Raw genomic sequence first — 12,765 nt, 5'->3', positions numbered from 1 at the left:
GTGTGTGTGTGTGGCCAGCTCAGCCCACCAGGGGGCGGGGCTGGCTGGCATGTGGTGCTGGGGATTGAACCGTGGTCGCTGTGCTTTTGCTTAGCTTGTTGTAAGTAGGTGCTTTAGACCACTGAGCCGTCTCACCAGCCCTCCTTTTTGTTTTTGAGGACAGGGTCTCACTATGTAGTCTAGGTTGGCCTTGCATTCGCTATGTAGCCCAGGCTGGCCTTGAACTTGCAAAGATCCTCCTGCTTCAGCCTCTGGAGTGCTGGGATCACAGGCAAGCAACGCCACACCCGGCTGTCACCCAGCCTGGTCCCCAGTTGAGCTGCAACCCAGACCTGCCCCAGCCCTCCCTGAGCTCACTCTGTACCCTGACCCCTTGTGTATCCCAGTTTGCCTGGGTCTTGTGTTGCGCCACCAGCCGATGCCGTGCATTGTGATGCAGATGCACAGAGGCCTTGGTGGCCCTGCCAGCCAGGTTGCACCATCCATCCAGAGAGCCTCGGGCTCTGGGGACACGACTGATCCCCTGTGTGATTTTCTCCGCAGGCGAGGTCTTCTACGTGGGTCCGGCCCGCCGCTTGACTCTGGCGGGTGCGCGTGCTCAGTGTCGCCGCCAGGGTGCCTCACTGGCCTCGGTGGGACAGCTGCACCTGGCCTGGCACGAGGGTCTGGACCAGTGCGACCCGGGCTGGCTGGCGGATGGCAGCGTTCGGTACCCGATTCAGACGCCACGCAGGCGCTGCGGGGGCCCTGCCCCGGGCGTGCGCACCGTGTACCGCTTCGCCAACCGCACCGGCTTCCCTGCGCCCACCGCGCGCTTCGATGCCTACTGCTTTCGAGGTGAGAACAGCGGCAAGCAAACCACGCCCTGGGGCGTGTCTCTCCTGCTCATGCCCACGGGCGTGCACTGGGTGGGCCCGGACCCAACTGAGCTCACAGACCACTCCGTGGGCATGGTATGTTTGAAGCCATGCCTTTTGGTGAAAAGGCCACGTCCTTGGCCAGTTCTCCCTCTGGGAACCTGGCAATGGGTTATGGGGGGGGAGGGGAGAGGCGGGGTGGGGGTGTAGGTTGTGCTGTATAGCCAAACCCTGCCGAGGCAGAGTCTGCGCCTTAATGGACCTTGCTTGCCCTGGCTAGCAGGGCATAGCAGGGTGGATCTGGAGTGAGACCTGCCTTTCTAAGGTGCAGTCTTGGAAGGTGCCAACTACAGTCCCAAAGGACAAGTCCTGCCCAGTCCTGAATGGAGAAAAAGTATCCTTGGTGGGGATCACGCCTGTGGGGGTGCTTCTTGTCCCCAGGGACACCTGTCTGTAAAGTGGGTCCCCACAGGCTCACCTGGCCCTGCGAGGGCCAGACACGGTCCGGGTCTCCTGCCAGCCAGTCTGGTTCTGTCTTGAGTCCTCCTCCTGGCCTGCATGCCCCGACCCTTTCCCCGCAGCACCTCAGCTGGACACCTGATGCCTCTCTGCCTCTTCCTAGTTCATCAGCCCACACCACTGCACAGAGACCTGGACACCCCTGCCTCTGGGGATGAGGGGGAGATCCTGTCAGCAGAGGGGCCACCGGGCCAGGAACTGGACCCCAGCCATGGGGAGCAGGACACAGCTACCACAGATGCCCAGGAGCCTCTGCCGTCCAGTGGGGATGAAGAGTCCCTCATCCCTGCAGAGGAGCAAGTATCTCAGAAGACCCCCAGCATCACCCCCCGCCACCCCACTGAGGAAGCACAGCAGGCCTTCAGCCCTAGCAGCACAGGGACAGGGACTGGGACAGGCACGGTAACAACCGCATCTGTGGAGGTGACCACTCCAGTGCCCATACCACAGAGGAGGGGCCGCTTCAAAGGGCTGAATGGTCGCCACTTCCAGCAACAGGAGCCCAACACCCTCAGGCCGGAGGGGACCAGCACCCTGCCACTGCCCCCAGGGGATTCTGGGAACCACATAGAACTCCCCTCCATCACAGAGGCCTGGGGGAACAGCCGGAGTGGGGGTCCCTGGGACATTTTGACCAATGAGGTGAACGTCCTTGGTGCAGGTGAGTCTGGGGTGGGGACTTGGGGAGGGAGGACAGACATGGCTGTCCTCAGGACAGGGGAGGGAGCTGCAAGTCCCAGCTGGTTCCCTGACCTCAGCCAGCCCCAGAAATCCCTTGGCTTCTTCCCAGGGGCCAGAGAGCTGCTCAGCAGCTACTGTGATCTAGTTGACATATCAGTGTGTTGATGCCGTTGCAGGTCCCCCTGGTGGCAGGAGCCCCCCAGAACCCTGGCTGTGGCCCCTGACTGAGACCCCACCCAGCACCCCCGTGCCAAGTGGGATGCTTGACCTGAAGCCGGAAGACACCGAGGTCCCCACTGTGCAGCCAGCCACTTCCAGCCCCCCCTGGTCCTCCTTGGAGCCCACTGTCCCAGCCCCCAGCGCCATTGAGGGCCCCAGTGCTGCCTCTGGGGAGCCGGCAGACACAGTCATGTCCCCAGACTTCCCCATTGTGGCCATGCTGCGTGCCCCCAAAATGAGTCTCCTGCCAGCCTCTCCACTTGCCCCCACTGAAGCCATGTCCTCTGCCCTCCCCTCGCCAGCCTCAGAGAGCGGGGTGCATTCCCTGCCCCCCTCCTGGGGCTCAAGGGGACAGGGCAGGGAGACCCCTGGTGTGACAGTGAGTCACCACACAGCAGGGAGTTTCATGGTCCCTTCTCAGGCAGCCACAGACACACATGCTAGGACCCGCCCTGCCCCGGACTTTGGAGAAACTGAGGTGACCAGCCTTCCTGGGCTCAGCACAGCTGAGCCCCCTAGCCCCAGCCAGTGGTTTTCTGTGGATGGGAATGTGACAGTAGACATTGTCCCCATAGAGCACACAGACATCAGTGGTATCTTGGGGTCTGGGTCTGGGGTCCCTGATCCACCAGAAAACCCCACTTCCAGCCTGCAGACCACTGTGGTGCCAGACACCTGGTCCTCACCGCACGGTGAAAGGCAGGACCCCAGCCCCCCATTGGCACCTGTGAGGAACCCTGAAGTCACCTTGTCTTTGGTGCCAGGGGCAGCTACAGAGGAAGAGGCTACTATGGGTCCCAGCAAGTCCCCGGCCACACCACTCCCCAGGGAGACTGGCAGTGTCTGGTCATCTGTGTCCCACATGGCCAGAGAAGCCCAGAGCCCCGCCTCGCACCCTTCAGTGACTGCAGATTCAAGTATGGTGATATCTGCTGCACCCCTAGACCAGGTGACCCAGGTTGTGGTCCTTGACACATCTGCGTTGTCCTCTTTGAGCTCCCAGCCCCACCCAGAGCCAGAGGGCCAGCTGGTAGCTGAAGGGACACAGAAACCCGCAGCCCCTCCACCTCCAGGCAGCCCCCTGGAGAAACCAGCTCTTTCCCCTTGGACAACCCCCACATCTGGTGTGGAAGAGGCTGCCTCAGTTTCCTCAGGAGAGTTTGAAGTGGCCTGGGATGCCCCCAACACCCTGCTGCCTGTCCCCCTGGGCACGGAGGAGTCAGAGCTGGAAGTGCTGGCTGGAAGCCCAGGCCTGGAGGGCTTCTGGGAAGAGGCGGCAAGCGGAGAGGAGCCAGCCTTGCCAGGGACACCTGAGAACGGGACTGCGGAGGACGGTAGGTTCCGGTCCACACTCCACATTCAGTGGCCAGGGCTTGTGAACCAGAGAGTGGCTGGAGGACCCCAGAGCAGAAAAGATGAGCCTTCGCACTCAGCTGCATCCCTATCCCTTTTTCTATTTTCTATTTTGAGACACGGTCTTGGCAAATTGTCCAGGCTGAGCTTGGATTTGTGATCCTCCTGCTTCAGCCTTCCACATAACGGGAACCACGTGTGTGGCTGACTGGCTTCTCTTTTGAAAAGAAAGTATCTCAATGACGGACAGCAAAGGCATACCTGCTGCTCTGGGCCATGTTGGGGGCCATATCCCCCTTCCCTCAATGCCGGGAGGCTGGCAGACACAGAAGAGGGGCTTCTCTATCAAAAAAAGGTTGCTATTATCTGGTGTCACCTGCTTGGTTGGCTGGGTCCAAACGCTGAAAAAGACCTTGGTAATCCTTTGTGTGTCCTTGTGAGGCAAGTTCTCACTGTACAGATGGGGAGACTGAGGCACAGGGAGGCCAGGTGATGTGTAGTGCTGGCCACAGAGTGGAGGCTGCAGTGTGAACCCGGACTGTCTTCAGGCAGCATGTCTATCCCAGTTGCCGGGCTGGACGATGATGCCAAGGATGCTGGGGGGGCCAAGTTCAAGGGTGTGAAAGAGACCCCGGATGGGGGCACTGGAGAGCTGGCAGGGAGGCGCATGTGCAGTGGCGCGGAGGGTGAGGGGCAGGAAGGAGCTCAGGGCTGACCCTCCCCCATCTCCACCCCTAGACCCTACCAGACTGGCTGGGTGGGCCTTGACCTCCGCCTACCCACATCTTGGCTCCAGGCTGTCGGCCTCATGGAGGAGGCAGGCAGTGCCAGGGGACACCCAGCCGCCTCCCCACCCTCTTCCTGAGCTAAAATGCTAATGAAGCCAAAAATAAACGCAGCATCCGCGGGCGACTGAGTCACCGCCAGCCCGTGGGCAGGTGTCGCAGCGCGGGGCACCTGGTGGGCTCACGCGTGCGCACACACGTGCCTAGGCCGCATCAGGCCACGGGGTCGCGCGTCTGGGCACACACGCTGCCCTGCAAGGTCAGGGTGCGGGCCCCCAGCATTCTGATCCCTGAGAGCCACAGCACACTTTGGACACGGTCCAGGGACAGAGCGGGCTGTCGGCAATCGCTCGACAGGCTGGTGGTTGACAGAGGAGCTGCGGGTTTTACTTTTATTCATTTTAATTAACTTAAGCGTGAATGGCTGTATGTGGTTGCCATATGGAACTTCACTGCTCTGGGGAGAGATATGGACAGTAAACAATAATCACAGTTTTAAAGGGACATCATTTTGGAGCTGGGTGCGATGGTGCTCGTCTGTCATCTCGGCACTCTGGGAGGCTGAGGCGGGAGGGTCACAAGTTCAGCCTCAGCCTGGGCATTTTAGTGAGATCCTGATTCAAATACAAAATGGGGCTGGGGAGGTAGCTCGGTGGTTTAAGTGCCTGCCTGGCAAGCTCAAGAACTCGGGTTTGGTCCCCGTAGGGCATGCTGTGCCACCCCAGACGTGGTGGTGCACGCCTGTAATCTCAGCGCTGGGGAAACTGAGACAGGAGAATCACTACGGGTACGAGTCTGAGCCTGTGCTGTGTAGCAAGACCCTGTACCAAATAAATAAATAACTAGATAGATAGATAGATAGATAGATAGATAGATAGATAAAAATACAAAATAAAAAAGGCTGCGGATGTCGCTCAGTGGTGAGCACTTGCCTGGCATGTGCAAAGCCCTGGCTGCATATTCAGGACTGCAAAAAATAAGGGTTAAATATCAAACTATTAGAAACAACAGTAGAACAGAAAAGGAAACCACATGGAGGTGTGCAGATGGGTGGAAGCTTTGGAAGGGAGGGTCCTCTAAATATGGGCAAGAGTGGGGAGGGGAAGGCGGGGCCATGCAGAGATGCGGGAGGGTTCCCAATAACTGGGGCAGGACGTGCTGGGTGTGCTGGAGACCGGGGCCACCGTGGCTGGAGGGCAGTAGATGAGGGGGAAGGGAGAGGAGGTGACGCTGGGAGAGACCAGAGAAAATTGCACATGCCCCGAGGACTACAGTACGGACCTCAGGTTTTCTTTTACTGGGAACTGGGTGCCATAGAGGCATCTAGTCAGAGGAGGGAGTGATCTGACACAGGTTTGTGTGAGCTCCTCTGAGGGCTGTGGAAGTAACAGCCTGGGAGCGGGTGAAGCTGAGGTCGGGACAGCAAGGGGAAGGGGACAGCTTGACACTGGCTGAATTTCCCATGAGGCCACAGGCCAGGGCAAAAAGGAAGTAAATTCTACATGAGCCAGGGCAGACAGAGGCCCTGAGCCAGGCGCCTGGAGGCCCAGACGCCGTCCTGGGCTTGTGTCCTGCTTGCTGGGTGACACCTCTGTGCCTTGGTTGTAGACATCTCCTGGATGGACCAGGGGCGCTGGCGAGGTCCACAAGATTCCAACATACCCTGCGGTCGGGATTGGGAGAGATGGGTGAACTTTTTATTCCGTTACAGACGAGGCAACTGAAATTCGGAGAAGCGACTTGCCGAGGGTCCTCTAGGGAGCGGCGGAGCTGGTGGACTCTGAACCAGGCCTCCCAGACTCTGCGGCCTGAAGTGGGAGCCTTGATAGCTCCCCTCCTCACTGTGTCCTAACCACTAAGGTTGCCTCAAAAGAGGTTGAGCCAACAGAATGAAGAAGGGGATTTCTTTATTCTTTGTAATTCTATTCAGACCCCACCTGGAAACTTGTGTCCCCTGCACCCCAAATTTTGAGAATAGTGAGGAGTAGGGAATGTCCAGAAGAGAACAAGTCAGATGGGGCTGGGAGGAGAGTGCCCAAAACAGAGGAGGCCTATGTTATGAGCATCATGGAGGGCGCTCCAGAGGGTGGGTGATGAGAGGGGCCCTGGGGGCCTGAGGTCCTCACACCAGCCTCCGCCCACAGTTCCCTCCGACCCCTGCGAGAACAACCCCTGCCTGCATGGTGGAACCTGCAACACGAATGGCACTGTGTATGGCTGCAGCTGTGACCAGGGCTTTGCTGGGGAGAACTGCGAGATTGGTAAGTGCTCTAGGCTCCGATTTGTTCATTTCCAGCCCCCGAGGATCTCTTCCCTGTAACCCCTTCCTCAGGACTAGGGTCAAAAAAGGCTCTCATGTCTGCAAAGTGGGGCTGGGGAAGGGACATGGCCCTGACTCTGCCTGGCAAAGCCAGGACACAGGCACCACCACTGCCATCAGTGTGGCTGCTTACTTCAGAGCCCAACAGAGGAAATGCTACACATGAGATTAAAACAATAGATGTAAATGACATAATTTCCTGAACTGTATATATGGTCTCTTTGACTTCATAACCACACTACTGATTCTAGAATGATTGGGCCAGGGAGATAGCTCATGGGCTGGGGAGACAGCTCAGTGGCATAAGCACCTGCCTGGCAAGTGCAAGGTCCTGAGTGCAATCCCCAGTACTACCAAACAAACAAACAGAAAGAATGATCACCATAAAGGACATAACTTCTCACCTCTCCACTCACAATTACTCTTTTTTTTTAAAATTTATTTACTTATGTGTGTATGTGTGTGTGGCCAGCTCAGCCCACCAGGGGGCGGGGCTGGCTGGCATGTGGTCCTGGGGGATTGAACCGTGGTCCCTGTGCTTTGCTAAACTTGTTCTAAGTAGGTGCTTTAGACCACTGAGCCATCTCACCAGCCCTCACAATTACTCTTAAGATACTGCTATTGTATCTGTAAGAGAAACAGCCTCAGAGAAGAGACAAAACTTGCTCAGTGTCCTACGTGCCTGAGTTACTATCTACATAGGGATTGGTGGGAAGGAAATGGGCATGGATTATTCTGAGCCGGGAAAGATCTGCTGCTGGTCCTCCCTAATTCAGCACCAGGGCTACCTTGCTCATTAATACTAATTTATGTTAATTATGTGAGGCTCCACCTCCGGCTACAGGCATTGGACCATAGGTGAAGGCTCCTGTCTGTCACGGATGACTCGTTTCTCCCTGATTCCCATGGGGGCTGGAGCCAAGGTGAGGCTGCCTTTTCACTTGTGCCCTCTGTCCCTGCCAGATATCGATGACTGTGCCTGCAGCCCCTGTGAGAACGGAGGCACCTGTATCGACGAGGTCAACAGTTTTGTCTGCCTCTGCCTCCCCAGCTACGGGGGTAGCCTGTGTGAGAAAGGTGAGTCTCCATGGGGCCCCCGATCTCTGCCTCTGCGTCCACGGCTGTGGGTCCCACAGATGTTGCCCAGGTTTTTATATCAAATTCCTGGGTTCAAGTGTTCATCCTGCCTCAGCCTCCGGAATAGCGGGGACTGCAGGCACACGTCACTATGCCAAGCACCAGCCTTGCGAACGCGTGCGGCTCTGTGTGGCAGAGTCAGTTGACGCTGTTGTGCAAGCGTCCTGTCCCTGTGGTTGTCATTCTTCATTGCTATCCTACACCCTTGGCGGCCGCTGCTCTGCTTTCTGTGTGTATGGATCTGCCTGTTCTGGACATTTCATAGAACTGAACTCATAATCAGTGTCCTGTTGTGTCTGGCTTCATTCGCTTACCACATTTCCATGCATCATCCGGGTTGTAACGTGAATCAATGCTTCATTCCTTTTTCTTTTCTTTTTTCTTTCTTTCTTTTTTTTTTTTTTTTTTTTGGATCAGGGATTGGACTCAGGACCCTGTGCTTGCCAGACAAGCACTTATTCTACTGAGTTATCTCCCCGGCCCCTTCTTCATTCCTTTTTATGGTTACATAATATGCCTCTGCGTGCCCATCCTACATTCCGTTTATCCATCACCTGGTGGGCAGTTGCCTTGTGTCCCCCTTGTGGCCAATTTAAGTAACGCTGCTATGAGCATTTTTAAGACTTTATTTGGTATAGGGTCTCGCTAAGCAGCTCTGACCTGTAGTAATCTTCCTGTTTTTAGCCTCCCCAGAGCTGAGATTACAGGCATGCACCACCATGCCTGGTTTTGCAGGCTGGCTCAGCATGCTTCGGTAGTGGGGGTTGAACCTGGGTCCTTGTGCGTGCCAGGCAGGCACTTAGACCGTCGAGCTATCTCCTCAGCCTTGAGCATATTTTATTTTATTTTTCTTATTTTTGTCCTTGTGAGACAGGGTCCGATCTACAGGGGGCTTGCCTTGAGCTCATTTTGTAGCCCAAGCTGGTCTGGAACTCACACTGATCCTCCTGCCTCAGCCGCCTGAGTGCTGGGATTACAGGCGTGCACCAGCATGCCTGGCCCCCCATTCTTTTTCAATCTCTTTTGCTTCAGAAGCTGCCAAGCTGTGCTCCACCACGGCCACGCTATTTTCTGTTCTCACCACTAATGCCAAGTGATCTACTTTTTCACATCTCCCAACAATCACTTTCCCTCCTCCTTTTTGTTGGTAGAACAACCTAGTGGGTACAAAGTCATTACCTCATTGCAATTATTTTTCTTTTTTTTTTTTTTTTTTTTTTTTTCCCGGTACCAGGGATTGGACCCTGCACTTGCCAGGCAAGTGCTTATTCTACTGAGCTATCTCCCCAGGCCCCCTCATTGCGGTTCTGATCTGCACTTCCTAATGAGTTATGATGAGCATAGGATAAGATATGATGAAAAAGATGGTGAATGCTTAAGGAAAAAAATATTATGGCGAAAGACACACTGCCATGAATCCACCTCGAAATCCTGCCCTGCCCTTGGCACGCACTTACCCCATGTCTGGGTTTCTCTCTGCAGCAGCAGCAGCAGCAGCTGCAGCAGCAGCACAGGAGCCCTTCCTGAGGGCTTTTAGTCACCTACCCTGAGTCGACTCCACCATTTCCTGTCAAGTTCATATTGCCTTGGGGAGGAGCCGCAGATTACTGCGGGCCAGATCCAGGGAATAAACCGGATGAGGGCCAGCCTTGAGGTTTTTAACCATTTCACCTCCATACTGGCTTGCGCATCCTCCCAGCACCACGGTTGCCGGACTTTTTGAACATACCGCCTAAAGACACTCAGAAAAGAGGACTCTTGAATGACTTAAGGAAGTGGCAAGGGGGCCCGGGAGATGGTTCAGTAGAATAAGCGCTTCGCTGGCAAACGCAAGAGCCTGAGTTTAATCCCCGTTCCAAAAAAAAAAAAAAAAAAAAGGCTGAGGCAGGAGGATCACCTAGAGTTCAGGGCCAGTCTGAGCTACATAGTGAGACTTTGTATCAAAAAAAAAAAAAAAACACAACAAAAAACCACCCAAAACACAAACAAAAAGGGCGGATCACAGAAAGCGGTGGAATGATGGCATCCGTGAGTTTAAAGAAAGGGGATTTTTGAGGGGGATTCATGGCAATGTCTTTTTTTATTTTTTATTTTATTTTAATTTTATTTTTGGCAAAGTGTCTTTTTTAAAAATGTGTTTCACTGTTTTTTTTTTTTGTTTGTTTTGTTTTGTTTTGTTTTTCTGTACCAGAGATTGAACTCGGGACCTTGTGCTTGCCAGGCAGGAACTTCTGCCACTGAGCTATATCCCCAGCCCACTGTAATAACTGTTTATAAAGTTTTCTTATGTAGTACAGGGTCTACAGGGTCTCACTACGTAGAGCGGACTCAGTAGCGATTCTTCTGTTTTCCGCCTCCCAAGGCGCTCGCCACCATACCCAGTCTCAAACGCGGTCTCAGCGTGCCCTAGGGGCGGGGCCGGCAGGGCGGGGCTGGCACCGCTCGCCCGGGATGGAACCCCTGCCGCTGCTGCAATAATTTTTTATTTTTTTAGCAGAATATATTTATTGAGGGAAAGAAAGCTCCTGTCTGAGAGAGGGGCAGGAGGGGGTCCTGAGTGGGTTGTCCCTCAATTTTTTAAATTGTAAGTATTTACCACACATTGTTAGCGCCCCCTGTGTTTTCCCACGCACCCTGGCCATTTATCTATCTCTTCGTCTGTCCAAGCTCTTTGCTAGCCGGGAGATTTTAGGACTTCCCGAGACTCCTTCCCAAGCGCCCCTGCTCCTCTGGAGGTGGCCCCGCAAGGGGCAGGACCGAAAGCCCTAGAGGTGGTGTGACACCATGGGTGTGGTGCTCTTCCATTGTAACCTCTCCCGGCAACAGAAAAAGGAATTTTAAACTAGGTGTGAGGGCCCACACCTGTAATCGGAACCTTCTTGGGAGGCTGAGGCAGGATGATTTCCAGATTCTAGAGAAGTCTGGGCAATTTAGGGATTTAGCAAGACTGCATCTAAAAATAAGAGGGCTGGGAAAGTAGCGCAGCCTCAGGCCCCTGGGTTTCATCGCCAGTACCGGAAAAAAAAAAAAAATTAATATGGGAACGGGAGGTGACAGGGCAAGGTGGCCGGCTCTCCCAACGGGGAGGATGACCCAGCCTCAGCGACCTCACCCTCCCTGGCCCTGCAGACACGGAAGGCTGTGACCGCGGCTGGCACAAGTTCCAGGGCCACTGCTACCGCTACTTCGCGCACCGGCGGGCGTGGGAGGAGGCGGAGCGGGACTGTCGCCGCCGCGCCGGCCACCTGACCAGCGTCCACTCCCCGGAGGAGCACAATTTCATTAACAGTAGGGGCCGCGGGGACGGGAGGGCCCCCGCCCCGCCCCCAGAAGCCTAGAGCTCGGTGCCCCTGCTGGAGTGCCAGGACCCCGCCTCCTTACCCCCCTGGGGCCAGGAGCCACGGGTCGCTCCCCTTCCGCGAGCCATCCCAGGAGGCGTGGGGGGGGGTCCTGGATCCTCGCTTCCGCCCCCCAGCACCACCCCACCGGGCTGGGCAGTGAGGGTCCTTCCCTCCGCAGCAAGCAAAGTCTGGGGTGGTCCCCTTCTGGGTTGAACCCCTCCCACACTCGGACCTCCCCCCCCACCATTCCCCGAAGCCCCATTTCCCTCCCTCCCTCCCGGACCCCCCTGGGGGAGGGGCTCTGCCCTCACGACCCCGCCCCGCAGGCTTCGGGCACGAAAACACGTGGATCGGCCTGAACGACAGGATCGTAGAGCGCGACTTCCAGTGGACGGACAACACGGGGCTGGTGAGTGGCCGACCCTGCCCTCCTCCGCCGGGCCACCTGGGGCGTGGCCTCTGGCCTCAGTTTACTGTCTTGTTGAAAGTGAACACAGCTGGGCAGCCGAGGTCTGCAGGGCTCTGGGGCTCTGGAGTTGGCATCCGGTTCCCTGAGACTCCCGCCCCCGCCGTTCCTTCCTCACATCCTGTCGCTGCAGCGCTCCTAGGATCCAGGATCCTGTCTGCAGCCCTGACCCTACCCTGCCTGGCAGCCGTGGGACCTGGTGGATGCTGGGATGGATCCCAGGGCCTTGGGCATGCTGGCAGGTGCTCACCTCAGAGCTACTCCGCAGAGCTTTCAGATACGGTCTTACTAAGTTGCCCAGGCAGCCCCAAAACTTGAAGTCCTCCTGCTTCAGCCTCCTCAGTAGCTGGGATGATAAATCTGGGTGCCTGCACTAGTTTGGAAATTTTTTTTGAGAGACAGAGTCTCACCGTGTTACAACTAGCCTTATACACTAGTGGGATCTCACTGTGGTGACCCAGCTTTTTTCTCCATTCCTGGGTAAAGCAGTCCTCCTGCCTCAGCCTCCCAAGGCCTAGGACTATGGGCACATCATCAAATATGGCTGGGAAATTTGCTTGCCAATATTGTGGTGAAATTTACACACCACAAAACTAACCTTTTTGTTTGTTTGGTTTCTGAGACAGGGTCTTGATATGTAGTCTAGGACCTTTAACTCACTGTGTAATCCCAGCCTGGGCTAGAACTTGTGGTGATCCTCCTGCGTCAACCTCCCAAGTGCTGGAATTACAGGCATGCACCACCACCGCTGGCTAGACTAACCATGTTTTTGTTCTTTTTTTATTAGTAGTACATGATTACAGAAAGTAACATAATCATAACAAATTAAGTAACATTTAGTACTTTTTTTTTTTTTTTTTTTTTTTTTTTTTTTTTTGGTACCGAGAATCGAAATCAGAGCATTTTCATTACCTCCCATAAGGACTTTTTAGAAACTCACCCCTTGGGATTGACCTGAAGCTCAGTGGCAGAGCACTTGCCTCGCATGCATGAGGCCCTGGGTCTACTCCCAGCCCATGGAGAAAGAAATGAAAAAGAAAAATTGAGGGGCCGGGGAGATGCCTCAGTGGAATAAGCACTTCCCTGG

At 55.4% G+C, this 12,765-nt stretch overlaps 1 protein-coding gene across 1 annotated transcript in view; it reads left to right on the top strand.

The window, feature by feature from the left end:
* Ncan (neurocan) overlaps positions 1–12,765 on the top strand; it is a 20,930-nt gene that overhangs the window by 4,665 nt on the left and 3,500 nt on the right. Inside the window, exons 5-11 of the mRNA XM_004646875.2 lie at positions 544–837; positions 1,480–2,037; positions 2,234–3,610; positions 6,559–6,675; positions 7,698–7,811; positions 11,001–11,159; positions 11,539–11,621. Of these exons, the coding sequence (XP_004646932.1) occupies positions 544–837; positions 1,480–2,037; positions 2,234–3,610; positions 6,559–6,675; positions 7,698–7,811; positions 11,001–11,159; positions 11,539–11,621 (2,702 nt within the window). The remainder of the gene's footprint in view (positions 1–543; positions 838–1,479; positions 2,038–2,233; positions 3,611–6,558; positions 6,676–7,697; positions 7,812–11,000; positions 11,160–11,538; positions 11,622–12,765) is intronic.

This window comes from Octodon degus, unplaced genomic scaffold (assembly GCF_000260255.1).
Source record: "Octodon degus isolate 3935 unplaced genomic scaffold, OctDeg1.0 scaffold00282, whole genome shotgun sequence".
Taxonomy (NCBI): domain Eukaryota; kingdom Metazoa; phylum Chordata; class Mammalia; order Rodentia; family Octodontidae; genus Octodon; species Octodon degus.
This window is presented reverse-complemented; position numbering and strand designations above follow the sequence as displayed.